Here is a 22,148-nt window from a genome sequence, read left to right as displayed (position 1 = left end):
GTGCTTAGCTCATGGGGTACTGCAAGGATCAGTGCTTAGCTCATGGGGTACTGCGAGGATCAGTGCTTGGTTCTAGTTATGCACAAGGATTTGGATATAAGATTGTATGTAATATTTCTAAGTTTTTACATGACACAATTGTGAGAGTTGTGCCATGTCGTAGCAAAATCAGGAATAAGGGAATAGACTGAATGAATGCTTGACTGGAGGGATAGTGCAGTCGGGATGGATTAAGATTCTTGAGGCATTGAGATTGGTTCTGAGGAAGATACAAGCTGGACACGTTGCACCCCAGCCAAATTGGACTAGTATCCTTGCTGGGCTTTCACTAGTTCTGTGGAGAAGAATTTAAACTTGTAAGGCAAGGGAACAGGAACCTGAGCAGGGAGTCTGCAGTGAGGAAAACTAAGGTGGAGTGGGAAAATAAGCAAGTGAAAAACAAATGTAAAAGTCAGAGGAAATGAGGACTGCCACAAATGGAACTAGAGTACAAAAATAAATCTAAAAAAATCTAGAAAATCAGTCTGAGGTTTCTACATCTAATTGCACGGAGCGTTCACAATAAGACAAATTATGATATGATTGTGATCACAAAGGCATAGCTGTGAGGGAACCTAACAAGATACTAAATCTTTATACAAAAAAAGGGGATGGGATGCAGTTGTTAGTGACAGTTGAAATCAGTGCAACAGTGAGAGAGGATATTTTTGCACCGGAAATCTAGATGTGGAATCTATCATGGTGAAGTTAAGAAATAAGTATGTGCAGGAGAGAAAAAAAGACATCGGTTACCGTTGACTACAGGCCTCCAGTCAGTAATGGTGAGGTAGGGAAAGATGTTAAACAGGAAGTCTCAAGATTCATGCAACAAGGGTGCTAATCATGGGTGACTTTAATCTACATGTAGCCTGGGTAAACCACATTACCTGCCTATCTAACTTGATAATCTACATGCCTGGTACCAAAGGGGGTGGCATGGAAATATTGGATGCGTTCGTTGTCGTTTTCCAGCATGCTATAGATTCTGGAGCAAATTAGAGAGTAGAAGATGTAACCCCACTATTTTTTAAAAAGTAGGTAAAAACAAATTACAGACCAGTTAACCTAGCATCTGTAGTAGGAAATTTGTTGGAATCTATATAAAGGATGTGATAACAGACCATGTAGGAAACACCAACATTACTACACAAAATTAATATGGATTTATGGAAAAGAAATAATGTTTGACAAACCTACTGGAGCTTTTTAAGGATGTAACTGGTAGAATTCTACTGGTAGAATAGATGAGGGAAAACCAGTGAGTGTAGTGTACTTGGATTTTCAGAAAGCTTTTGATAAAGCCCTACGTAAGAGGATATTTGCAAAAACAAAGCACATAAGATTGGTGGTATTATACTGGCATGGATTGCGAATTAGGAATCAATAGGTTATTTCAGAGTGGCAGGGATCAGCTATTCACAACACACTTCAACAATTTGGTTGAGGGAATAAAATGTAATATTTTCCAAATTTGACAGGGTGGAAATGAGAGTGGTGGGGAGCACATAAGAAGGTTCCAAGGCAATTTAGCTATGTTGTGTGAGTGGGCACATGCATGATAGCTACAATATAACATGTATAAACGTAATGGTGTCCACTTTGGTAGGTAAAACAATAGTAGAATATTATTTAATTGGTGATAGATTGAGAAAGGTTTATGCACAAAAGGACTTGGGTGTCCTTGTACAGACGTTGAAAGCAAGCATGCAGCTCCGGCAAACAGTTAGGAAGGCAAATGGTATGTTGGCCTTTGTTATGTGAGTGTTTGAGTACAGGAGCATGGAGGTCATAGTGTAGCAGTCAAGGGTCTTGCTGAGTTATTCTTGAAGTATTGTGTGTAGTTTTCATCTTCATCCTTAAGAAAAGATATACTTGCTGTGGACAGAGTGCAGTGAAGATTCACCAGACTGACTCCTGTGATAGTAGGTTTAAGAGGAGAGATTAGGTCAGCTGGGTGTGTTTTTACTGCACTTAAGAACAATGAGAGAAAGGATCTCAAAGTATGAAATTCTGACCAGGCTGAACAGACATTGCAGAGATGATGTTTCCCTGGGGGTCCAGAGAAATGGGTCAGAGTCTCAGGATACGCGCTAGATTACTTGTTACTGAGATGAAGAGAAATTTCTGGCCTTATAAGTGGTGAGCCTGTGGAATTGTCCACCATAGAATGCTGTGGTTGAAGTCACTGAACATAATTAAGAAAGAAATAGATTTCGAAGTGTAAAGGAGTTTGGGGAGAGAGCAGGAGTGAAGATAGAGGATCAGCCATAATAATGTTGAATGGCTGAACAGGCTGAATGGACTTCTTATTTTCTTTGTTTCTATGTGAGGAGGATGTAAGCATGCTTCAAGTGAATTTGAAGATTCAATGTGAAGGTTTTTGATGCAGAGGGTGCCTGGAATGCATTGCCAGAGGAGGTGGTGGGGGCAGATACAATAGCAGCATTTAAGAGGCATCTTAACAGGTATATGACTAGAGGGGTATGAACCATGTAGTTGCAAAAGGTTTTTACTTTAGAAAGGCACCATATATCGGTGCAGTCTTCGGTTGGCCGAAGGCCCTGTTCCTGTGCTGTACTGTTCTTTCTTTGAATATGCAAACATTTGACCAATGACATGCAATGCAGAGGAGACTATGAGAAGAAAAAACAAAATAGGTTTACAAAACTTAGGTCAGAGGTGTCACTGGCATCATTGTCACACACCTGGATAGGCACAGCTGCAACAATCCTTAAGCTTGCCATCACCCTCAAACATCAGTTTAATTCCTAGATATATCTGTCACTGGGCTTCCACCATTGATGCAGTATGTACAATTCTACATGGTCCAATAAAGCAACTCCTCAATTACTTTGGCCACACCTCCTTTCTCCTGCAACTTCCACACCACATGGCCCATGACAGTAATGTGCTTACAAATACTCTCAAGGTCTTTTGAGTCATATAGAATCCTGAATATCACTATTCCATGTTTATTGTAGTTTCTGCATGCATTGCTTAACACCTACAGAAGGATTGAGGTGGTTTGAGGAAAAGCCCATCACCACTTTGACTAAATCTCAGATACCCAGTAAATCTTTCCTCATATTTATGTGGTGAATCAGGGATGTTGTTTGATCTCGTTGTCTGTATCCCAGTTATTTTAACAAATTGACCTCATTCTGTGGGGATCCCAGTTATTTTAACAATTAACCTCATTAATTGTGACACACATTTTTGAGTCTAGAGAAAAGTACTAGCAAATATAATCAAATCTTCACATTTGTATTTATAGCTCAGAATTTTTTTAACTTTTTGGCAATAGGTCACCTGCTTGTTTTGCAAATGTTAGTTGATGCAGTTTCATTTTGTTTCATGTCTGCACAGTTCTAAGGAAAGTAAGAAATGAATTAACATATACCATAAACAGAGTGAGTAACCTGTTTAATATTCATCAGGTTAATTGCCAAGCTACTTTAATTTGAAATCTTATGGATGAGAGGTGATTTAACATTTCTTTTCATATTTTCTTTTGGTGAGGTCTGCCTTCTCAAATGAACATGAAATAAGGAGAATTAATTTCACTTGCTAGCCAATGTTTATGCTTTAATCAACTTCAGAAGAACAGATCTGGTCATTATCACATTGTCACGTGTAGCAGCACCTTGCTGTGTGAAAATTGACTGCTATTTTACCCACCCTGCAATCGTGTCTTCACTTCTGTAAATTACTTCATTGGTGGTAATGCACTTTGGGGCATCTGAGCACACCAAAGGCATAACATTGATGATTTCTTTGCATGCTGAACATTAGGTGTGCAAGGAAGCGAGGATTGAGATGAGAAGAAACCTCTTTACTCAGACTTGTTAGAATACGAATGCGCTGCCTTCAATTTGCCTTCCATGGGAAGTTTCAAGAGAGCTATGAAAATGATTAATTTAGAGGGCTACAGAGAATGTAGAATTTATTGGTTTATTGCTAACAGGTACAGAAGTAAGATGATGCAGACATTTCAGGTGATTATCCTTCAGAACTGTCCTGTACAACTTCTGTAATAGGAAATGGGAGTTTTGGGGGGAGGTGGTGTTGGAGAGAAACAGTTGTCTACCTGTCACAGTCAGGAATTATTCAGTTGGCTATTCAAGCGTCAGATGCAGTTCCTGTGGGAAGGCAGTGCCTTGAACATCTGATTTCCACTGAGATTGAGGAGTATGGCATGGGGCATAATTGTTATTATAATAAATTGGATGAAATAATAATTGGAAAAGCATGTGGCGGATGAAGTGTTGAGTGAACTTTACCGTAAGTCGGTGGAGACATGCAGTTTATGAGAGAGGCAGAATAATTTTTACTGCTAAATATGCTGTCTCCCACTGACTGACTTGATGATTACATTAGAAGTATAATCTAAATTCTCTTTGCAGGCACTAGACAGATCATTTTGTAGTGGATCATATAGAGTTAGTTTCAGTCTTACAAGTGAGCGAATTACTTGAACAAAATTATCCCAATTCAACTTCACGTCATTTTTTCTTTTCTCCTTAGTGATTTATAAACAAAGGTGAAAATTATTTAGTCACATATCGGGCCAGTTATTTGTTACAGCTAGTTATTTTGACTTAAATGTCTGCATAAAAGACTGTTATCAAGAGAGGCATTTCAAAAATAAATTCACTTGAGTAGTTAACCAATTGTTAATAGTATCTCTGCACTTGGGTACAGGTATCAGATGATGGACAGTATATTCTGCTATCAATTCGTGAGGGCTGTGATCCAGTCAATCGTCTTTGGTATTGCGACCTGAAAGATTTGCCCCATGGTATTAAAGGTAAACCGTTCTTGTGTTTTAGTCTCTTTCAATCAATTGGTTTAATACAACTATCATAAAATCATTGGATTTTATAGCACAGAAGGAAGCCATTCAACCTATCGTGTCTGTACCAATTCTTGAAGAATCCACACAGTTAGACCCATTCTCTAGCCATTCTCCATAGCCCTCTAAATTCATCATTTTCATATCTATATCTGGCTCTCTTGAAACTTCCCATGGACTCCACTTCCATCATACTCTCAGGCAGCGCATTCATATTCTACCAAGTCTGAGTAAAGAGGTTTCTTCTCTGCCTCGCTGCCTTGCTGACAACTTTGAAATTGTGAGTCCTAGTTACTGACATACCAACTAGAGTAAACAGAATATTCTTCTTTACCTTGTCAAAATTATTCATAATTTTGAATACCTCTTAAGGACAATAAGCCAAATTTCCCAAATCTTTCCTTGTATCATAAATCCCTCATTCCTGGTATCATTCTAGTAAATCTCTTACAAAGTCACCAGGTTTTAACGTCCTTCCTTTCAAATAAGGTTACCAGAACTGAACACAATATGACAGGTATGGTCTAACCAATGATTTGTAGAGGTGTAGCATCTCTTCCTTGCTTTCGTTCTCTATGCCTCTATTTATAAACTCAAGGATCCTCTAAACCTTGACAATTATTTCAACTTGTTGAGCCACATTTAAAGAATCATGTACGTGAGCCCCAAGGTCCCTCTGCTCCTGTATTCCCCTCAAAGTTAATAATTGAGCCTGTATTGTCTCTTTATGTTCCTTCTACCAAAATGCACGACTTCACGTTTCTCTGTATTGAAATGCATCTACCAGGTGTTGACCCATTTAGCCAACTTGTCAATGACTCTCCTAAGCCACTCAGTATCATCCTCACAATTCTTTCTTGTCACTACCTTAATATCCTATGCAACTTTAGAGATTTTGCCCTCAACATTGATCTTCAAATCATTTATACAAATCTTTGAAGTTATGGCCCAAAATAATTGTAGAATATGTTCCACATATGACATTGTCCCTTAGAAAAAAAAAATATAATGTTTCCTTCATTAATGCTCCTAGAGTCAGAGATGTACAGCATGGAAACAGATCCTTCAGTCCAACCCGTCCATGCTGACCAGCTATCGCAACCCAATCTAGTCCCACCTGCCAGCACCCAGCCCATATCCCTCCAAACCCTTCCTGTTCATATACCCATCAAAATGCCTCTTAAATGTTGCAATTGTACCAGCCTTCACCACATCCTCTGTGTGGAAAATGTTACCCCTTAGGTCTCTTTTATATCTTTCCCCTCTCACCCTAAACCTATGCCCTCTAGATCTGGACTCCCTGACCCCAGGGAAAAGACTTTGTCTATTTATCCTATCCATGCCCCTCATAATTTTGTAAACCTCTGAGGTCACCCCTCAGCCTTTGATGCTCCAGGGAAAACAGCCCCAGCCTGTTCAGCCTCTCCCTATAGCTCAAATCCTCCAGCCCTGGCAACATCCTTGTAAATCTTTTCTGAACGCTTCCAAGTTTCACAACATCTTTGCGATAGGAAGGAGACCAGAATTGCAAGCAATATTCCAACAGTGGCCTAACCAATGTCCTGTACAGTCGCTACATGACCTCCCAACTCCTGTACTCAATAATCTGACCAATAAAGGAAAGCATACCAAACACCTTTTTCACTATCCTATCTACCTGCAACTCCACTTTCAAGGAGCTATGAACCTGCACTCCAAGGTCTCTTTGTTTCAGCAACACTCCCTAGGACCTTACCATTAAGTGTATAAGTCCTGCTAAGATTTGCTTTCCCAAAATGCAGCACCTCGCATTTAACTGAATTAAAATACATCTGCCACTTCTCAGCTCATCTGGTCAAGATCCTGTTGTAATCTGAGGTAAACCTCTTCGCTGTCCACTATACCTCCAATTTTGGTGTCATCTGCAAACTTACGAACTGTACCTCTTATGCTCGCATCCAAATCAGTTATGTGAATGACAAACAGTAGAGGACCCAGCACCGATCTTTGTGGCACTCCACTGGTCACAGGCCTCCAGTCTGGAAAAAAAACCCTCCACCACCACCCTCTGTGTTCTACCTTTGAGCCAGTTCTGTATCCAAATGGCTAGTTCTCCCGGTATTCCATGAGATCTAACCTTGCTAATCAGTCTCCCATGAGGAACCTTGTTGAACGCCTTACTGAAGTCCATATAGGTCACATCTACTGCTCTGCCCTCATCAATGTTCTTTGTTACTTCTTCAAAAAACTCAATCAAGTTTGTGAGACATGATTTCCCACGCACAAAGACATATTGACTATCCCTAATCAGTCCTTGTCTTTCCAAAACATGTACACCCTGTCCCTCAGGATTCCCTCCAACAACTTGCCCACCACCGACATCAGGCTCACTGGTCTATAGTTCCCTGGCTTGTCCTTTCCACCTTTCTTAAACAGTGGCACCACGTTAGCCAACCTCCAGTCTTCCGGCACTTCACCTGTGACTATCGATGATACAAATATCTCAGCAAGAGGCCCAGCAATCACTTCTCTCGCTTCCCACAGAGTTCTTGGGTACACCTGATCAGATCCTGGGGATTTATCCAACTTTAAGCGTTTCAAGACATCCAGCGCTTCTCTGTAATTTGGATATTTTGCAAGGTGTCACCATCTATTTCCCTACAGTCTATATCTTCCATATCCTTTTCCACCGTAAATGCTGATGCAAAATACTTGTTTAGTATCTCCCCCATTTTGTGCGGCTCCACACAAAGGCCGCCTTGCTGATCTTTGAGGGGCCCTATTCTCTCCCTAGTTATTATCCTAGTTTTATCCATAACGTATTTGTAAAAACCCTTTGGAGTCTCCTTAATTCTATTTGCCAAAGCTATCTCATGTCCCCTTTTTGCCCTCCTGATTTCCCTCTTAAGTATACTCCTATTGCCTTTATACTCTTCTAAGGATTCACTCAATCTATCATGTCTATACCTTACATATGCTTCCTTCTTTTTGTTAACCAAACCCTCAATTTCTTTAGTCATCCAGCATTCCCTATACCTACCAGCCTTTCCTTTCACCCGAACAGAAATATACTTTTTCTGGATTCTTGTTATCTCATTTCTGAAGGCTTCCCATTTTCCAGCCATCCCTTTACCTGCAAACATCTGCCCACAATCAGCTTTTGAAAGTTCTTGCCTAATACCGTCAAAATTAGCCTTTCTCCAATTTAGAACTTCAACTTTTAGACCTGATCTTTTGTTTTCCATCGCTATTTTAAATCTAATAGAATTATGGTTGCTGGCCCCAAAGTGCTCCCCCACTGACACCTCAGTCACCTGCCCTGCTTTATTTCCCAAGAGTAGGTCTAGTTTTGCACCTTCTCTAGTAGGTACATCCACATACTGGATCAGAAACTTTTCTTGTACACACTTAACAAATTCCTCTCCATCTGAACCTTTAACACTATGGCAGTCCCAGTCGATGTTTGGAAAGTCAAAATCCCCTACCATTATCACCCTATTATTCTTACAGATAGCTGAGATCTCCTTACAAATTTTTTTCTCAATTTTCCTCTGATTATTAGGAGGTCTATAATACAATCCCAATAAGGTGATTATCCCCTTTTTATTTCTCAGTTCCACCCAAATAACTTCCCTGGATGTATTTCCAATAATATCCTCCCTCAGCACAGCTGTAATGCTGTCCCTTATCAAAAATGCCACTCCCTCTCCTCTCTTGCCTCCCTTTCTATCCTTCCTGTAGCATTTGTATTCTGGAACATTAAGCTGACAGTCCTGCCCATCCCTGAGCCATGTTTCCGTAATTACTATGATATCCCTATCCCATCTTCCTAACCATGCCCTGAGTTCATCTGCCTTCCCTGTTAGGCCCCTAGCATTGAAATAAATGCAGTTTAATTTATTAATCCTACCTTGTCCCTGCCTCCCCTGACTGTTTGACTTGCTTCTGTTCTCAGATTGACCTCTTTCCTCACTCTCTCCGAGTCCCACCCACCCACCTTACTGGTTTAAATCCTCCCAAACAACTCTAGCAAGTTTCCCTGCCAGTATATTAGTCCCCTTCCAATTTAGGTGCAATCTGTCCTTCTTGTGCAGGTCACTTCTATCTCAAAAGAGATTCCAATGATCCAAAACTGTGAATCCTTCTCCCACACATCAACTCCTCAGCCATGCATTCATCTGCTCTATCCTCCTATTCCTGCCCTCACTATCTCGCAGCACTGGGAGTAATCCAGATATTACTACCCTTGAGGACCTCCTTTTTAAATTCCTGCCTAACTCTCTGTAATCTCCCTTCAGAATCTCAATCTTTTCCCTCCCTATATCGTTGGTTTCAATGTGGACAATGACCTGTTGCTGGACCCTCTCTCCCATGAGAACATTCTGCACCCTCTCTGAGACATCCTTGATCCTGGCACCAGGGGAGCAATACACCATTCTGCTTTTTCGCTGCTGGCCACAGAAACGTCTGTCTGTACCTCGGACTGGAGAATCCCGTAACACAATTGATCTCTTGAAACCTGACGTACCCCTTGTTGAATTAGATCCAGTCTCAATATCAGAAACTTGGCTGTTCGTGCTATGTTCCCCTGAGAATCCATCACCCCCTACATTTTCCAAAACAGCATAACTGTTTGAAATGGGTATAGCCACAAAAGACTCCTGAACCGGCTGCCTACCTCTTTTACCTTTCCTGGAGTTAACCCATCTATGTAACTGTGTCTGAGACTTTCCCCCCATCCTATAACTGCCATCTATCACATATTGTTGCAGTTGCAAATTCCTCCTTGCTTCTAACTGTCTGTCCAACCAATCCATTCGATCTGATAAGATTCGCAACCAACAGCATTTATGGCAGATATAATCCGCTGTAACCCTTAAGCTCTCTTTAAACTCCCACATCTGACAATAAGTGCACATCACTCTACTAAAGGCCATTTTTGCTTCTTCACAATCTACAGACCCAGAAAATAACACCGTCTTATTCCTCTACAAACACTGCCCCAGGTTAAATTAATAGTTATGACTTCTATTTTAAGCTTAATCAAGAGACACAACTCCAAAACATAATCAAGAAAGAACCCACTTTACTCACTCTTGCAGACTTTCTGTAGGACACACTTTTAAAAAAATACACTTATCTACTTCTGTGCTTTCGTCCAAAAGTTCCTCCAAGATCAGTTGTGAATTTCACTGTTAGTTAATTTTCCCAGACACCCTCTGATATCCAGCGATATATGTCCTCTCTCTCTCTCTCTCTCTCTCCCCCCTGCGCTGACCTCACCATGTGCTTCCTTTGTCTCTTCTTCTCCCTTTTAAAACTGCTGTTGTTTTGACTTTTTTTTCTCTAACGTTCCAAAACAATGCAACAGCATATAAAACAGTAATTGCTGATCCTGCAATTTGAGGAAATCACCTCCGGCACCTAAAATCCCTCAAAAAAAGAAGCAGCTGTTACAGCCAGAAATTATTCCCATCCTCCACCTTGGATTACCCTGAATTCTTTTGTGACCACTGTAATTGATGTTTTTGTTGGAATAGGTTAACATTTGTAAACAAAGTTTTATTTATCTCTTAATAGAGATGTTTCCTTGAAGAATGAAACTCCCATTTTTGATTCCAAGGTGGCAAGGTTTGATGCATGTGACCACTGGCAATACTTGAGTAATTTGTAAAACTCACTGCACATTTTTAAAATGTATTCAATAACTAATTGTGTAACTAATCACTAGCAAGTCCATGATTCTAATAACCCCCATTAGATGTTGTGGATCTCTGTCATCCATAGCAAACCATAGTCTTTAGAGATGACGCAAGTTGTTATTTTCTTCTCTCTACTGCCTTCTCAGTGACTTTTTCACACATCAATGCCAAAAGGTCTATACAGTTAACTTATCCCCAATTGCCAAACCTTTTCCAGTGTTGCTAAAGACATTATTTGCAAAAAGTATTCCCATGGCATTTGATGAAAACTTTTCAAATTTTAGTCTAAGTTGCACTTGCATCATTCAACAGGGACTTAAATGTATGTTTGCATTAAGATATATACATCAAAAAAAGCAAAAGTTGTATGAATTCTTTGGGAAGGCGAAGTACTGATGTTAAGTCGCATCATATGACTCCACACCGACAGCCTACATTTCCTCTATTTTTCCAGCCGTTGCATGAATCTCCAAGGTGTGTAGCAGCAACGTCCAGAACCAGAAATCAGCGTTCCTGTAGCCTGGTCAGCGTGAATAGGGAACATTGTTATTAAATCTTAAACATCCTTTTAGATGCCCTAGCAAACCCCCAAAGGCAATTAGGGATGGGCATCAAATAATGGCCCATCTCATGCAAGAATAAGAAAATTCTTGTTATACTTTTCAGTCTTATTTCATTCTGATTCATTTTAATTTTCTTGCAGTTATCCCGAAATGTATTCTAATCCATGCAAAGTTTGAGTGCTTATCTCTGCTTTGGAGTTCCATTTGCAATTTCTAGACCAGTAGCAACTTGAAAATTGTCAAACCTAATCAAGCAATCCCAAGAATGATTGCAAAATCACAAATACAGCTGTATTCCACCCATAGCTGATAACTGAAACGCATTTCGTCCTGATTGGGCTATAAGTTAATTTCATCTATGAGTATTCTTCTGAAAATTGTGATTGTGCACATTTTTTGTTCATAAATTTGACATTTTTTTTCAAATCTGATCCGGAAATTACCCCTGTAAATAAAATGGAATTTTTGTTTATGAACAGTTCTTGAATGATGTAATTACAAGCTGATTGCATTTACAAGCTCTAACCATCAGGTGGATGTATAGAATAATTCTTCAATTATTCTGAAACCAGCTCTGCCATCTTTACTTGAGAACATTAATCAGACAAAATAGAATCTAATGTGGTTTGACACCTGACCGTTGTTGTTTATATTAACACAGTATAAGTGGTGTTTGTTAAAGTCACTTTCTAAAAGAAATTGAGCAATCAAATTCTATTTTAATAGGAATTCTTCCTTGGATCAAACTGATCGATAACTTTGATGCAGAATATGAATATGTCACTAATGAAGGGACTGTATTCACTTTTAAGACAAATCTCAATTCTCCTCATTATCGCTTGATTAATATTGACTTCAGTAATCCTGATCCTTCCGAATGGAAAACTTTGGTTGCCGAGGATGAGAAAGATGTATTAGGTAAGTGCGAAATTTGTTTTCAGTTCAGTTTATCATTATAATAGTTCTCTTGAATGTTCCCTGACATGTACCCATCTGAATCAGTTGTTTAACAGTATATGAAGGACACAAAATTTATGTGTGTGTTTTTGCACGTGCATGAGAACTTGGGGAGTATCAATTTTGTGCAGTATGTCACATTGTAATCTAGCAGATTTATATGTCAGTTTATTAAGCTACCCTATCTGTACATTAAATTTTCTGATTCTCATTCTTCCCTATTTATGCTGATTGTTCTGTAACTAACTCATAAGAGCAGGTCTGGTCACCACTGTATCGGAAGCATGGGGAAGCTTTGGAATGGCTGCAAAACAGGTTAATCAGAATGTTGCCTAGCTTGGAGTGTATAAGGAGAGATTGGACAAACTTGGATTATTTTCACCAGAGCATCTGGTTTGAAATTTTGACTGAAATTGAGATTTTTGAAAGCACTGACAAGCTAGGCAATTTTGTTAGTTCCATTGATCTGAACACCTTAGTCAAAATGTTTGTCTCAATAACATAATTTGCATTCATACCAAAGATCAGTTGGGCGAATGGGCTGAGAAGTGGCAGTTGGAGTTTAATTTCGATAAATGCGAGCTGCTGCATTTTGGGAAAACAAATCAGAACAGGACTTATACACTTAATGGTAACGTCCTGGGGAGTGTTGCTGAACAAAGAGATCTTGAAGTACAAGTTCATAGTTTCTTGAAAGTAGATTAGCAGTTAGATAGGATAGTGAAGAAGGTGTTTGGTATGCTATCCTTTATTGGTCAGACATTGAGTATAGGAATTGGGATGTCATGTTGCAGCTGTACAGGACATTGGTTAGGCCACTTTTGGAATATTGTGTGCAGTTCTGGTCTCCCTCCTATCTGAAGAGTTCAGAAAAGATTTACAAGGATTTTGCTAGGGTTGGGAGAAACTGAATAGGCTGGGACTGTTTTCCCTGTAGTGTCAAAGGCTGTGGGGTGACCTTATAGAGGTTTATAAAGTCATGAGGGGCATGGATAGGATAAATAGACAAAGTCTTTTCTTTGGGGTGGGGGAGTCCAGAACTAGAGAGCATAGGTTTTAAGGTGAGAGGGGAAATATTTAAAAGTGTCCTAAGGAGCAACTTTTTCATGCACAGGGTGGTGCATGTTTGGAATGAGCTGCCAGAAGAAATGGTGGAGGCTAGTACAATTATAGCATTTAAAAGGCAACTGGATGGGTCCATGATTAGGAAAGGTTTAGAGGGATATCATCCAAGTGCTGGAAAATGGGACTAGATTAGGTTAGGCTAACTGGTCGGCATGAACGAGTTGGACCAAAGGATCTGTTTCCATGCTGTACATCTCTATGACTCTATGAATTATTTACTACATAATTATGCTGCTAACTGATAAATACAGAAACTGTAATGCTGAAATCTTCAATGTTTGGTTCAGGAATAGGTTGAAATACTTATTGGTTGCAACTGACTACACTTCACTCCAGTACCATATTTAGTTCCCTTGAGTTGCTTTGACCTCGCAGCATTTGTGCCGCTGACCCTGGTTCATATATATCTTTCAACCAGCATCGTTAAAGAATACTTTGTCTAATCAATATCCCATCACTGTCTGTGAGGTCTTCTTGCGGAAGTTATTTGGAAAATTGAATTCTAAAGTGAACCCTGTACTGCCTTAAGTTTGATTTGTATTTCTATATTGTGTGTTTTAAGAAGGGAAGAACATAGCTTTAATTTGATTTTTGAGTGGCATTGAAAATATACTTACATGCATTCTAAATTAGGCTTTTTAAAATAAAAAAACCTTAAGATGAATATTTCCATGCCTTAGAAGCAAGTGCAGAAGAGCGTAGCAAAAACAACCTGTCATGTAGTAGCAAGATGTCCCAAGATAAAAGAAAACCAAAACGGAAAAGAGTTTGTTTTTCAAGATGAAACCATTCAGAAGGTCAGGGGGTGTGCAGTTTATTTCAGAGAGAGAGAGAGAATAAGGTCATTTAGCGAGTTCAAAGGCTTGTAACAATAGCAGTGGAGTTTAACAGTAACCAAAACAGTAATCCAAGCAGAAAAAAATCCTGAGTGGCTTTGTGTTCGTAAAAGAACAACTCAAGAAACCAAAGACTATGGAAGTGGTGTTCAAGGAGTCCATGTTAAGAAATAAGTGAGCCGTATTCGAGGTTGGTTTAAAGGTCTCTCATTTAGCAGTCCTCTGAAAGCCAGTACTTCCAAATAAACCTATTGGATTATAACCTGGTTGTGTGATTTTTAACTTTGTCCGCCTCAGTCCAACACCGGCACCTCCTCATCATAATTAAAAATAGCATTTGTGAATACAGAACTTTGCTGAAAACAAACCAATTACAGCTGCACCCAAAGAAGAAATGTTTTACTATTTGGAGCTTCAAACATCTGTTTCATGTTGGAAAGGAAACAAATTAAACTCCAAATAACCAGGACTTATTAGGTCCCCTTAGTTTAAAGTTGGAACATAATAACCCTCCACCAGAATTTATGAATTTGCATGACTGTTGAGGCAAAAAGGTTTGAAATTTTATTTCAGATATGACACCCTTTATTCCATTTGTTTAAAGTTTAATACAGCTTTTTTTTCCTGCTCATACAATAAACTTTTATGTTGTTGTGTTAAAAGTACATTGGCAGCCTTTTTTGAATGTGTTCATTGACTGACCCCAATAGTAAGCAAGTGGCAAAAATAAACTTTCCATCAAGCTTGGTTTCACTCTTGGATCTCACTTGACTATTATTACCATCAGCTCAGATAATAACAAAGTGGGGGCTGTTTGCAGAGTTAGTAACTGTTGAATTTGAGAGGGAATCCGTCAACCTTCAAAATTGAGTAGGCAGCGGTACTGAGATAAAAGCAGGGGAGTTGATGTGAAGTATATGATTGCAACTTCAAAATGGTTTTGTATGTTGCTATGACATTTGTGGGCATAGAATATGTATCAGTGGATTATTTGAAATCTTTGACGAAGACTAAACTGAGAAAGTTACAGGATAAGTTGATATAAAAGCAGGATGTCGTAAGAATTACATATTTAAACTGTTTTAACAACTGACTGCAATTGAACAAAATATAATTTTAATGCTTCACCTGTTTAATCAAGTCAAAATTGTTAATTATTGAAAAATAATTCAAACGAACAATGCTACAATTTTGTTAGATTGGGACAGCGACAAATGTGTACTCCAGGTGATCAGAAGAACAATTTGCAGTCTTTAAAATTATTTAAAAAGCAATGATCAATGCTTATGAGCTTGCACCTGAAGATTATCAATTAAAATTTAGTATTACAAGAAAGAAACCTAATCTAACATTTATTCAATTTTGCAAGAGATAAAGAAACTCTGAGAATCCATGATTTTGGTCATTGAATTTAGAGAACATGTTTGAAATTGTGATGGTGAAGAATTTCAAAATAATATTCCAGTAAACCTATAAGACTTGCTTAGATTTGCAGCAAGCATCAATGATCAGAAGAGTGGCATTTCTGGTAGTTAGCAATATCATTTCACATAAACCATTACTGCGGAAAATGGTCGTCCGTATAAAGAAAGGAAAATAAACTGGAAATCTGAAATGAAAACAGCTCGTAGAAAATTATAGGTACTGGAAGACAATTCCAAAATAACCTTGGGGATGTCAGGTTGTAAATGATAAAAACCTTTAGTCCAAACCCTAAAGGGTTACTATTTGGATCTTCTCCTTTCCCTCCACAAAAATAGTGTAACTGGAAAACAATGTTGATGATTGAACTTCAAACATCTGCTTCATTTTGGAGAAGAAACAAATTAAACCCCCTAATAGCCAGGACTTAGTAAGTCCCTGAATAACCAAGAGCCACCCACTCTACCTCTAGTTCCTAGTCTGTTTACAAAATTTAGTCGAATAATTATTTAAGGAAGAGATTTCATTAGATTTGCAATATCGTATATGCAAGTATTTTAGCTAACCAAAGAAATCCTGCATGCAACCTGGCTCACTCACAAAGTTGTTAAATATAAATTAAAATAGTGGCATGTCTTTTTTTCAGTTTATTCACACATTACAATGGCCTGACCATGTACAGTAAAAGATATTGAAAAATGTTTGGAGATAGTTCTAGAAAAGCTCAGTACAGAGTAATCCTTTTTTTGCTTCTTGTGCTGTTTGGACAAGTCAGCCATATCATTAGTGGAAGTATGGTTTCCATGTTTTTGCACTGTGGTGCAAAGTCCCGGAGCTTCTATATGGCCTTAGTAGTTTCAGCTGGGGAAACCAGCAAGTGAGCAGAAGCGCATACCGTGACTCTTCAGGGTGATGATCGGCCTTTTTCTTCCATTGATGCATTTCATTCACATTTAGTCACACTTCAAAAATGTTGAGGTCATCCAATGGCTTTGTTAGCCTCCCATTATGTTGGTGGTGTGCTGGCATTCATAAAGCAACATTGCTACTTAGATTTTCCTATTGCAAGAATAACACCTTGTCAGTGCCATCGAAATTAGTAAAGATCATAGAAATGTCTGAAATTGTTTCTGTTAAGTTGATTATTTTGGTACCTTAAGTTTGCTTTATGATTACCTGGACATTTTGCTGAATTCTAATCCTTTTGCAAGGCATGACAGCTACATTCTATTCTTTATAATAAAGAATTATATAATGGTTTCTAATTGTTCTAAAATTACTGCACATTTTTGAAGAGGCTGTGATGATACTATGGCTTTAAAATGTTTATTTTGTCCTAGTTTTTTTCTGAAGAAAGGTTGAAACAGATACCATACGGACTGCTCAAGGACAATAAAGCAAACAGCTTTTGAGGCCTTAGGTTTTTTAAAAGTTGGAACAGTAGAAGCACCCTAAATGGGTGAGATCAAGCTCCCACAGGACCAGTTTTTTTTTAAATTTTCCTTGCTGGGTTCTTTAAGCTGGATGTAGAAACTCTTATTCTTCTCTCTGTTACAGCTAAAAACTAGGATTCTCCTCCTGCTGCTAGAATTGCATGTGAAACAATCTGTTTTACTGAATTTGACTTTGCCAAGAATGTGTTTATGAGCTGTTACTACAGAGGAGCCTTGATTATTGGAAGGACACGGGCAGGCAGTATTTCGTTCGGTTAATTGTATTCCGGATAATTGAATGCTGGATAACATAGTCTAACCGAGCATCAGCACCTTGCTATCTTGCCAGATAATCCGATATTTGGATAATCGAATGCCAGATAATAAAGGTTCCTCTGTAAATTGAAATAGTAAATTAATGGTTGTTTATATAAATATGTATTATTTTGATAAACATTTCAATAGAGTTACAGTAAAGCCAATTCTTTTCATTTATTTTGTCTATATTTTTACACAACAGTTACAGTGTGTATTACTTAAAGCCGAGTAGTCTGACCAATCAAATTGCATCTGGAACACAACGTCTTCGACTTATCTTTGAAATAAGAAAAAGATAGGGTCTTGAGTATCTTAATATGTTTTGAGGGGATTCGGTCTGATCCAATACAGGTTACATTCTACATTTATATTTTACCCATATGTGAATTATCAAAAGTATAATTTAGATAATGCCTTGCTTTAAGTCAATATTTGTAATTAAATTTTTATTTTTGTCTCCAGTGTGTTTACAATTTAAGTTTTTCTATGTTTTCAGAATGGGCAGCATGCGTCAAGAACAATTTTCTGATTTTATGCTATCTACATGATGTGAAGCATGTTCTGCAGCTGCATGAGTTGGCCACAGGAGCACACTTAAAAACATTTTCGTTGGAAGTGGGCAGTATTGTAGGCTACAGTGGACAAAAGAAGGACACAGAAATCTTCTACCAATTTACTAGTTTCCTGACACCAGGTTAGTACAGATTAATGTAGATTTTTAATTACAGTTCTAACCCAAAGACTGGGGGAAAAAAAATCATTCAGTTATTTTGAGTTGAGTAATATGTCTTGGGTAAAGAGCTCTGTTTTGCTTCCAAGAACATCCATTTCTACCTTCAACTTTTGTCTCCAACTTGAAACCTTTACTCTTCCAAGCTTTCCCTTAGGACTCAATATGTTGGTGATTCCCCAGTTTAAATTCTGCCCACTGCCTGTCAAGTTGGATAAATCTTGCATTCAGACTTCCTTCCCATCTCCCTCCCACTTTCAGTTGACCAAAACTAGGTTTGCTAATTTTTACAAATATGATTTTTTTGACATCTGTTGTCCATCGTTAATTATCCTTGAACTGAACAGTTAGATGGGTTTTTTTCAGTGGTTGCCAATGGTCACCATTAGGGTAGCTTTTAATTCCAGGTTTTATTAAATTTAAATGCCAACAAGTGAGACTCAATTTCATGTCCCTAAACCAATATTCTGAGTCATTGGATTACCAGTCCACTACTAGTACATTACCACTAAGCCATCGCTACCTCTTATATAAAAGGAATAAAATAAGACTTGAATTGTAATGATCCTTGTGGTTTAGATTAGATTAGATTACAGTGTGGAAACAGGCCCTTCGGCCCAACAAGTCCACACCGACCCACCGTAGCGCAACCCACCCAGACCCATTCCCCCACATTTACCTCTTCACCTAACACGACGGGCAATTTACCATGGCCAATTCACTTAACCTAGATGGTCTCTTAAAAATCCAAAGTACCAAGCTACTTCAATGAGGAAAATAATGAAAAAGTTTTTTTTAATGCAGACTTTACTTACATATATCAAACTAAAATCAAAATAAAACAAAAATGAGTTAACAAGCAAATTGTAGTCAATTTAAATTACAGATTACATGTTAAATAGGTACAACAAAGCGAATTCTCATGCGTCTCCCAGTCAACCTGAATTCTATTGGTAAGAGTCTTCACAAAGTGGTGCATTTCTCCTCTGTCTTCAGGTATGCTCACAACAGGCACAACAGCATTGATCCACCAGTATTTATCTGAACTTTCAGTGCACCCATGGTCATATCTAGTAAATAGCTAACCTTAAGTAAGAGGAAATTACACTGATCTTATATTTGTCTGTTGCTGACTCACGGATCCAGCATTATTTTTTTTCCCCTTCACTCTGCCTGCAGTGTACTTCTGGATGATGTCAGCGCAAACATATCTGACTTTTATTTGGTTTCAACCAGTCTCATTTTCTCTAGCTGCTTGAAGTTTGTGTCTTTCTGTCAGGGTCTAACTCAAAAACAGAGTAACCTTTGAAAGCAGGGTCACTATACCAGCCATGCATTCAACCAGCAGTCTGTTCATGCAACGGCTCACACCTTGCTGGGAACCAACAGTTGCCATCATACAATACAAAGAAAATCCAGTAGGATGTAAAATGGTTGGTTCAGTCTCTTTTCACAACTAGACAAGTTGAAATTCATCTTTATAGGGATGTACTATGCAGAGAATGGAGAGGGAGACAACAGGCATCAATTCTTTGGGGCGAGGGATAAGTTCACATTAGATTTAGTACTAGGTAATGAAGCCTGCCAGATGCTAGATTTGGAGGTAGTTGAGCACTTTGGTGATAGTGACCACAATTCAGTTATGTTTACTTCAGTGATGGAAAGGGCTAGGTATATACCACAGGGCAAGAGTTATAGCTTGGGGGAAAGGCAATTACGATATGATTAGGCAAGATTTAGGATGCATAGGATAGAGAAGGAAACTGCAGGAGATGGGCACAATTGAAATGTGGAGCTTATTCAAGGACAAGCTACTGCAGGTCCTTGATAAGTACGTATCAGTCAGGCAAGGAGGAAGTTGTTGAGCGCGGGAGCCATGGTTTACTAAGGAAGTTGAATCTCTGTCAAGAGGAAGAAGGCGGCTTATGTTAGGATGAGATGTGATGCTCAATTAGGGCTCTTGAGAGTTACAAATTAGCCAGGAAAGAGACAAAGAGAGAACTAAGAAGAGAGAAAGAAGAGCCAGGAGGGGATATGAGAAGTCATTGGCGGATAGGATCAAGGAAAACCAGAAGGCTTTCTATAGCTATATCAGGAATCAAAGAATGATTAGAGTAAGATTAGGGCTAGTCAAGCATAGTAATGGGAAGTTGAGCGTGGAGTCAGAGGAGATAGGAGAAGCACTAAATGAATACTTTGCGTCAGTATTCACACTAGAAAAAAAAACGTGGTCAAAGAGAATACTGAGATACAGGCTACTGGACTAGGTGGGATTGAGGTGCATAAGGAGGTGGTGTTGGCAATTCTGGAAAGTGTAAAAGTAGATAAGTCCCCTGGGCTGGACAGGATTTATCCTGCAATTCTCTGGGAAGCCAGGGAGGAGATTGCCAAGCCTTTGGCTTTGGTCTTTATGTTAGCGTCTGCAGGAATAGTGCCAGAACACTGCAGGGTAGCAATTCTTGTTCCCTTGTTCAAGAAGGAGGGTAGAGACAACCCTGGAAATTATAGACCTGTGAGCCTTACTTCAGTTGTGGGTAAAGTGTTGGAAAGGGTTATAAGAGGTAGGATTTATAATCATCTAGAAAGGAATAAGTTGATTAGGGATAGTCAACATGGTTTTGTGAAGGGTAGATCATACCTCACAAACCTTACTGAGTCCTTTGAGAAGGTTGATGAGGGTAAAACGGTTGATGTGTGTATGGATTTCAATAAGGCTTTTGATAAGGTTCCCCACAGTAGGCTGTTGCACAAAATACGGAGGCATGGGATTGAGGGTGATATAGCAGTTTGGATAATAAATTGGCTAGCCGAAAGAAGACAGAGGGGGTGGTTGATGGGAAATATTCATCCTGGAATTCAGTTACGAGTGGAGTACCACAAGGATCTGTTTTGGGTCCACTGTTGCTTGTCATTTATGTCAATGACCTGAATGAGGGCATAGAAGAATGGGTTAGTAAATTTGCGGATGCCACTAAGGTTAGTAGAGTTGTGGATAGTGACGAAGGATGTTGTAGGTTACAGAGAAGCATAGATAAGCTGTAGAGCTGTAGAGAGGTGGCAAATGGAGTTTAATGTGGAAAGTGTGAGGTGATTCACTTAGGAAGGAGTAACAGGAATGTAGAGTAGTGGGCTAATGGTAAGATTCTTGGTAGTGTAGATGAGTAGAGAGATCTTGGTGTCCAGATCCTTGAAAGTTGCCACCCAGGTTGATAGGGTTGTTAAGAAGGCATACGATGTGTTAGCTTTTCTTGGTAGAGGGATTGAATTTCGGAACCATGAGATCATGCTGCAGCTGTACAAAATTCTGGTGCGGCCACATTTGGAGTATTGCGAACAATTCTGATCACTGCATTGTAGGAAGGATGTGGAAGCTTTGGAAAGGGCTCAGAGGAGATTTACTATGTTATTACCTGGTATGGAGGGAAGGTACGAGGAAAGCTTGAGGGATTTAAGGCTGTTTTCGTTAGTGAAGTAGGTTGGGAGGCTATTTAATTGAGACATACAAGATAATCAGAGGATTAGATAGATTCTTCAGATAGCAATGGCTAGCACGAAGGGACATAGCTTTAAATTGAGGGGTGATAGATGTCAGAGATAGTTTCTTTACTCAGAGAGTAGTAGGAGCGTGGAACACACTGCCAGCAACAGTAGTAGACTCTCCAACTTTAACAGCATTTATATGGACAAAGGCATATGGACAAGAATGGAATAGTGTAGGTTAGATGGGCTTTAGATTGGTTCCACAGGTCAGCACAACATCGAGGGCCAAAGGACCTGCGCTGTAATGTTCTATGTTCTTTCTCCTTCCTACACCCTACTTATTACAGTCCCCAGGAGATGGAAATGTGTTGCTGGAAAAGCGCAGCAGGTCAGGCAGCATCTAGGGAACAGGAGAATCGACGTTTTGGGCATTAGCCCTTCTTCAGGAATGAGGGAAGTTGGTCCAGCAGACCAAGATAAAAGATAGGGAGGAGGGACTTGGGGGAGGGGCGTCGGAAATGTGATAGGTGGAAAGAGGTCAAGGTGAGGGTGATAGGTCAGACTGGGGTGGGGGCGGAGAGGTCGGGAAGAAGATTGCAGGTTAGGAAGGCGGTGCTGAATTCGATGGATTTGACTGAGACAAGGTGGGGGGAGGGGAAATGAGGAAACTGGTGAAACCCGAGTTCATCCCTTGTGGTTGGAGAGTTCCTAG

The 22,148-nt window shown here is 39.2% G+C and overlaps 1 protein-coding gene across 1 annotated transcript in view; it reads left to right on the top strand.

The window, feature by feature from the left end:
• LOC122548411 (prolyl endopeptidase-like) overlaps positions 1 to 22,148 on the top strand; it is a 180,231-nt gene that overhangs the window by 64,977 nt on the left and 93,106 nt on the right. Inside the window, exons 7-9 of the mRNA XM_043687029.1 lie at positions 4,741 to 4,846; positions 11,862 to 12,053; positions 17,723 to 17,920. Coding sequence (XP_043542964.1) covers positions 4,741 to 4,846; positions 11,862 to 12,053; positions 17,723 to 17,920 — 496 coding nt within the window. The remainder of the gene's footprint in view (positions 1 to 4,740; positions 4,847 to 11,861; positions 12,054 to 17,722; positions 17,921 to 22,148) is intronic.

This window comes from Chiloscyllium plagiosum, chromosome 3, assembly GCF_004010195.1.
Source record: "Chiloscyllium plagiosum isolate BGI_BamShark_2017 chromosome 3, ASM401019v2, whole genome shotgun sequence".
Lineage (NCBI taxonomy): Eukaryota > Metazoa > Chordata > Chondrichthyes > Orectolobiformes > Hemiscylliidae > Chiloscyllium > Chiloscyllium plagiosum.
Note: the sequence above shows the minus strand (reverse complement) of the source record. Positions and strands in the feature narration are given on the sequence as shown.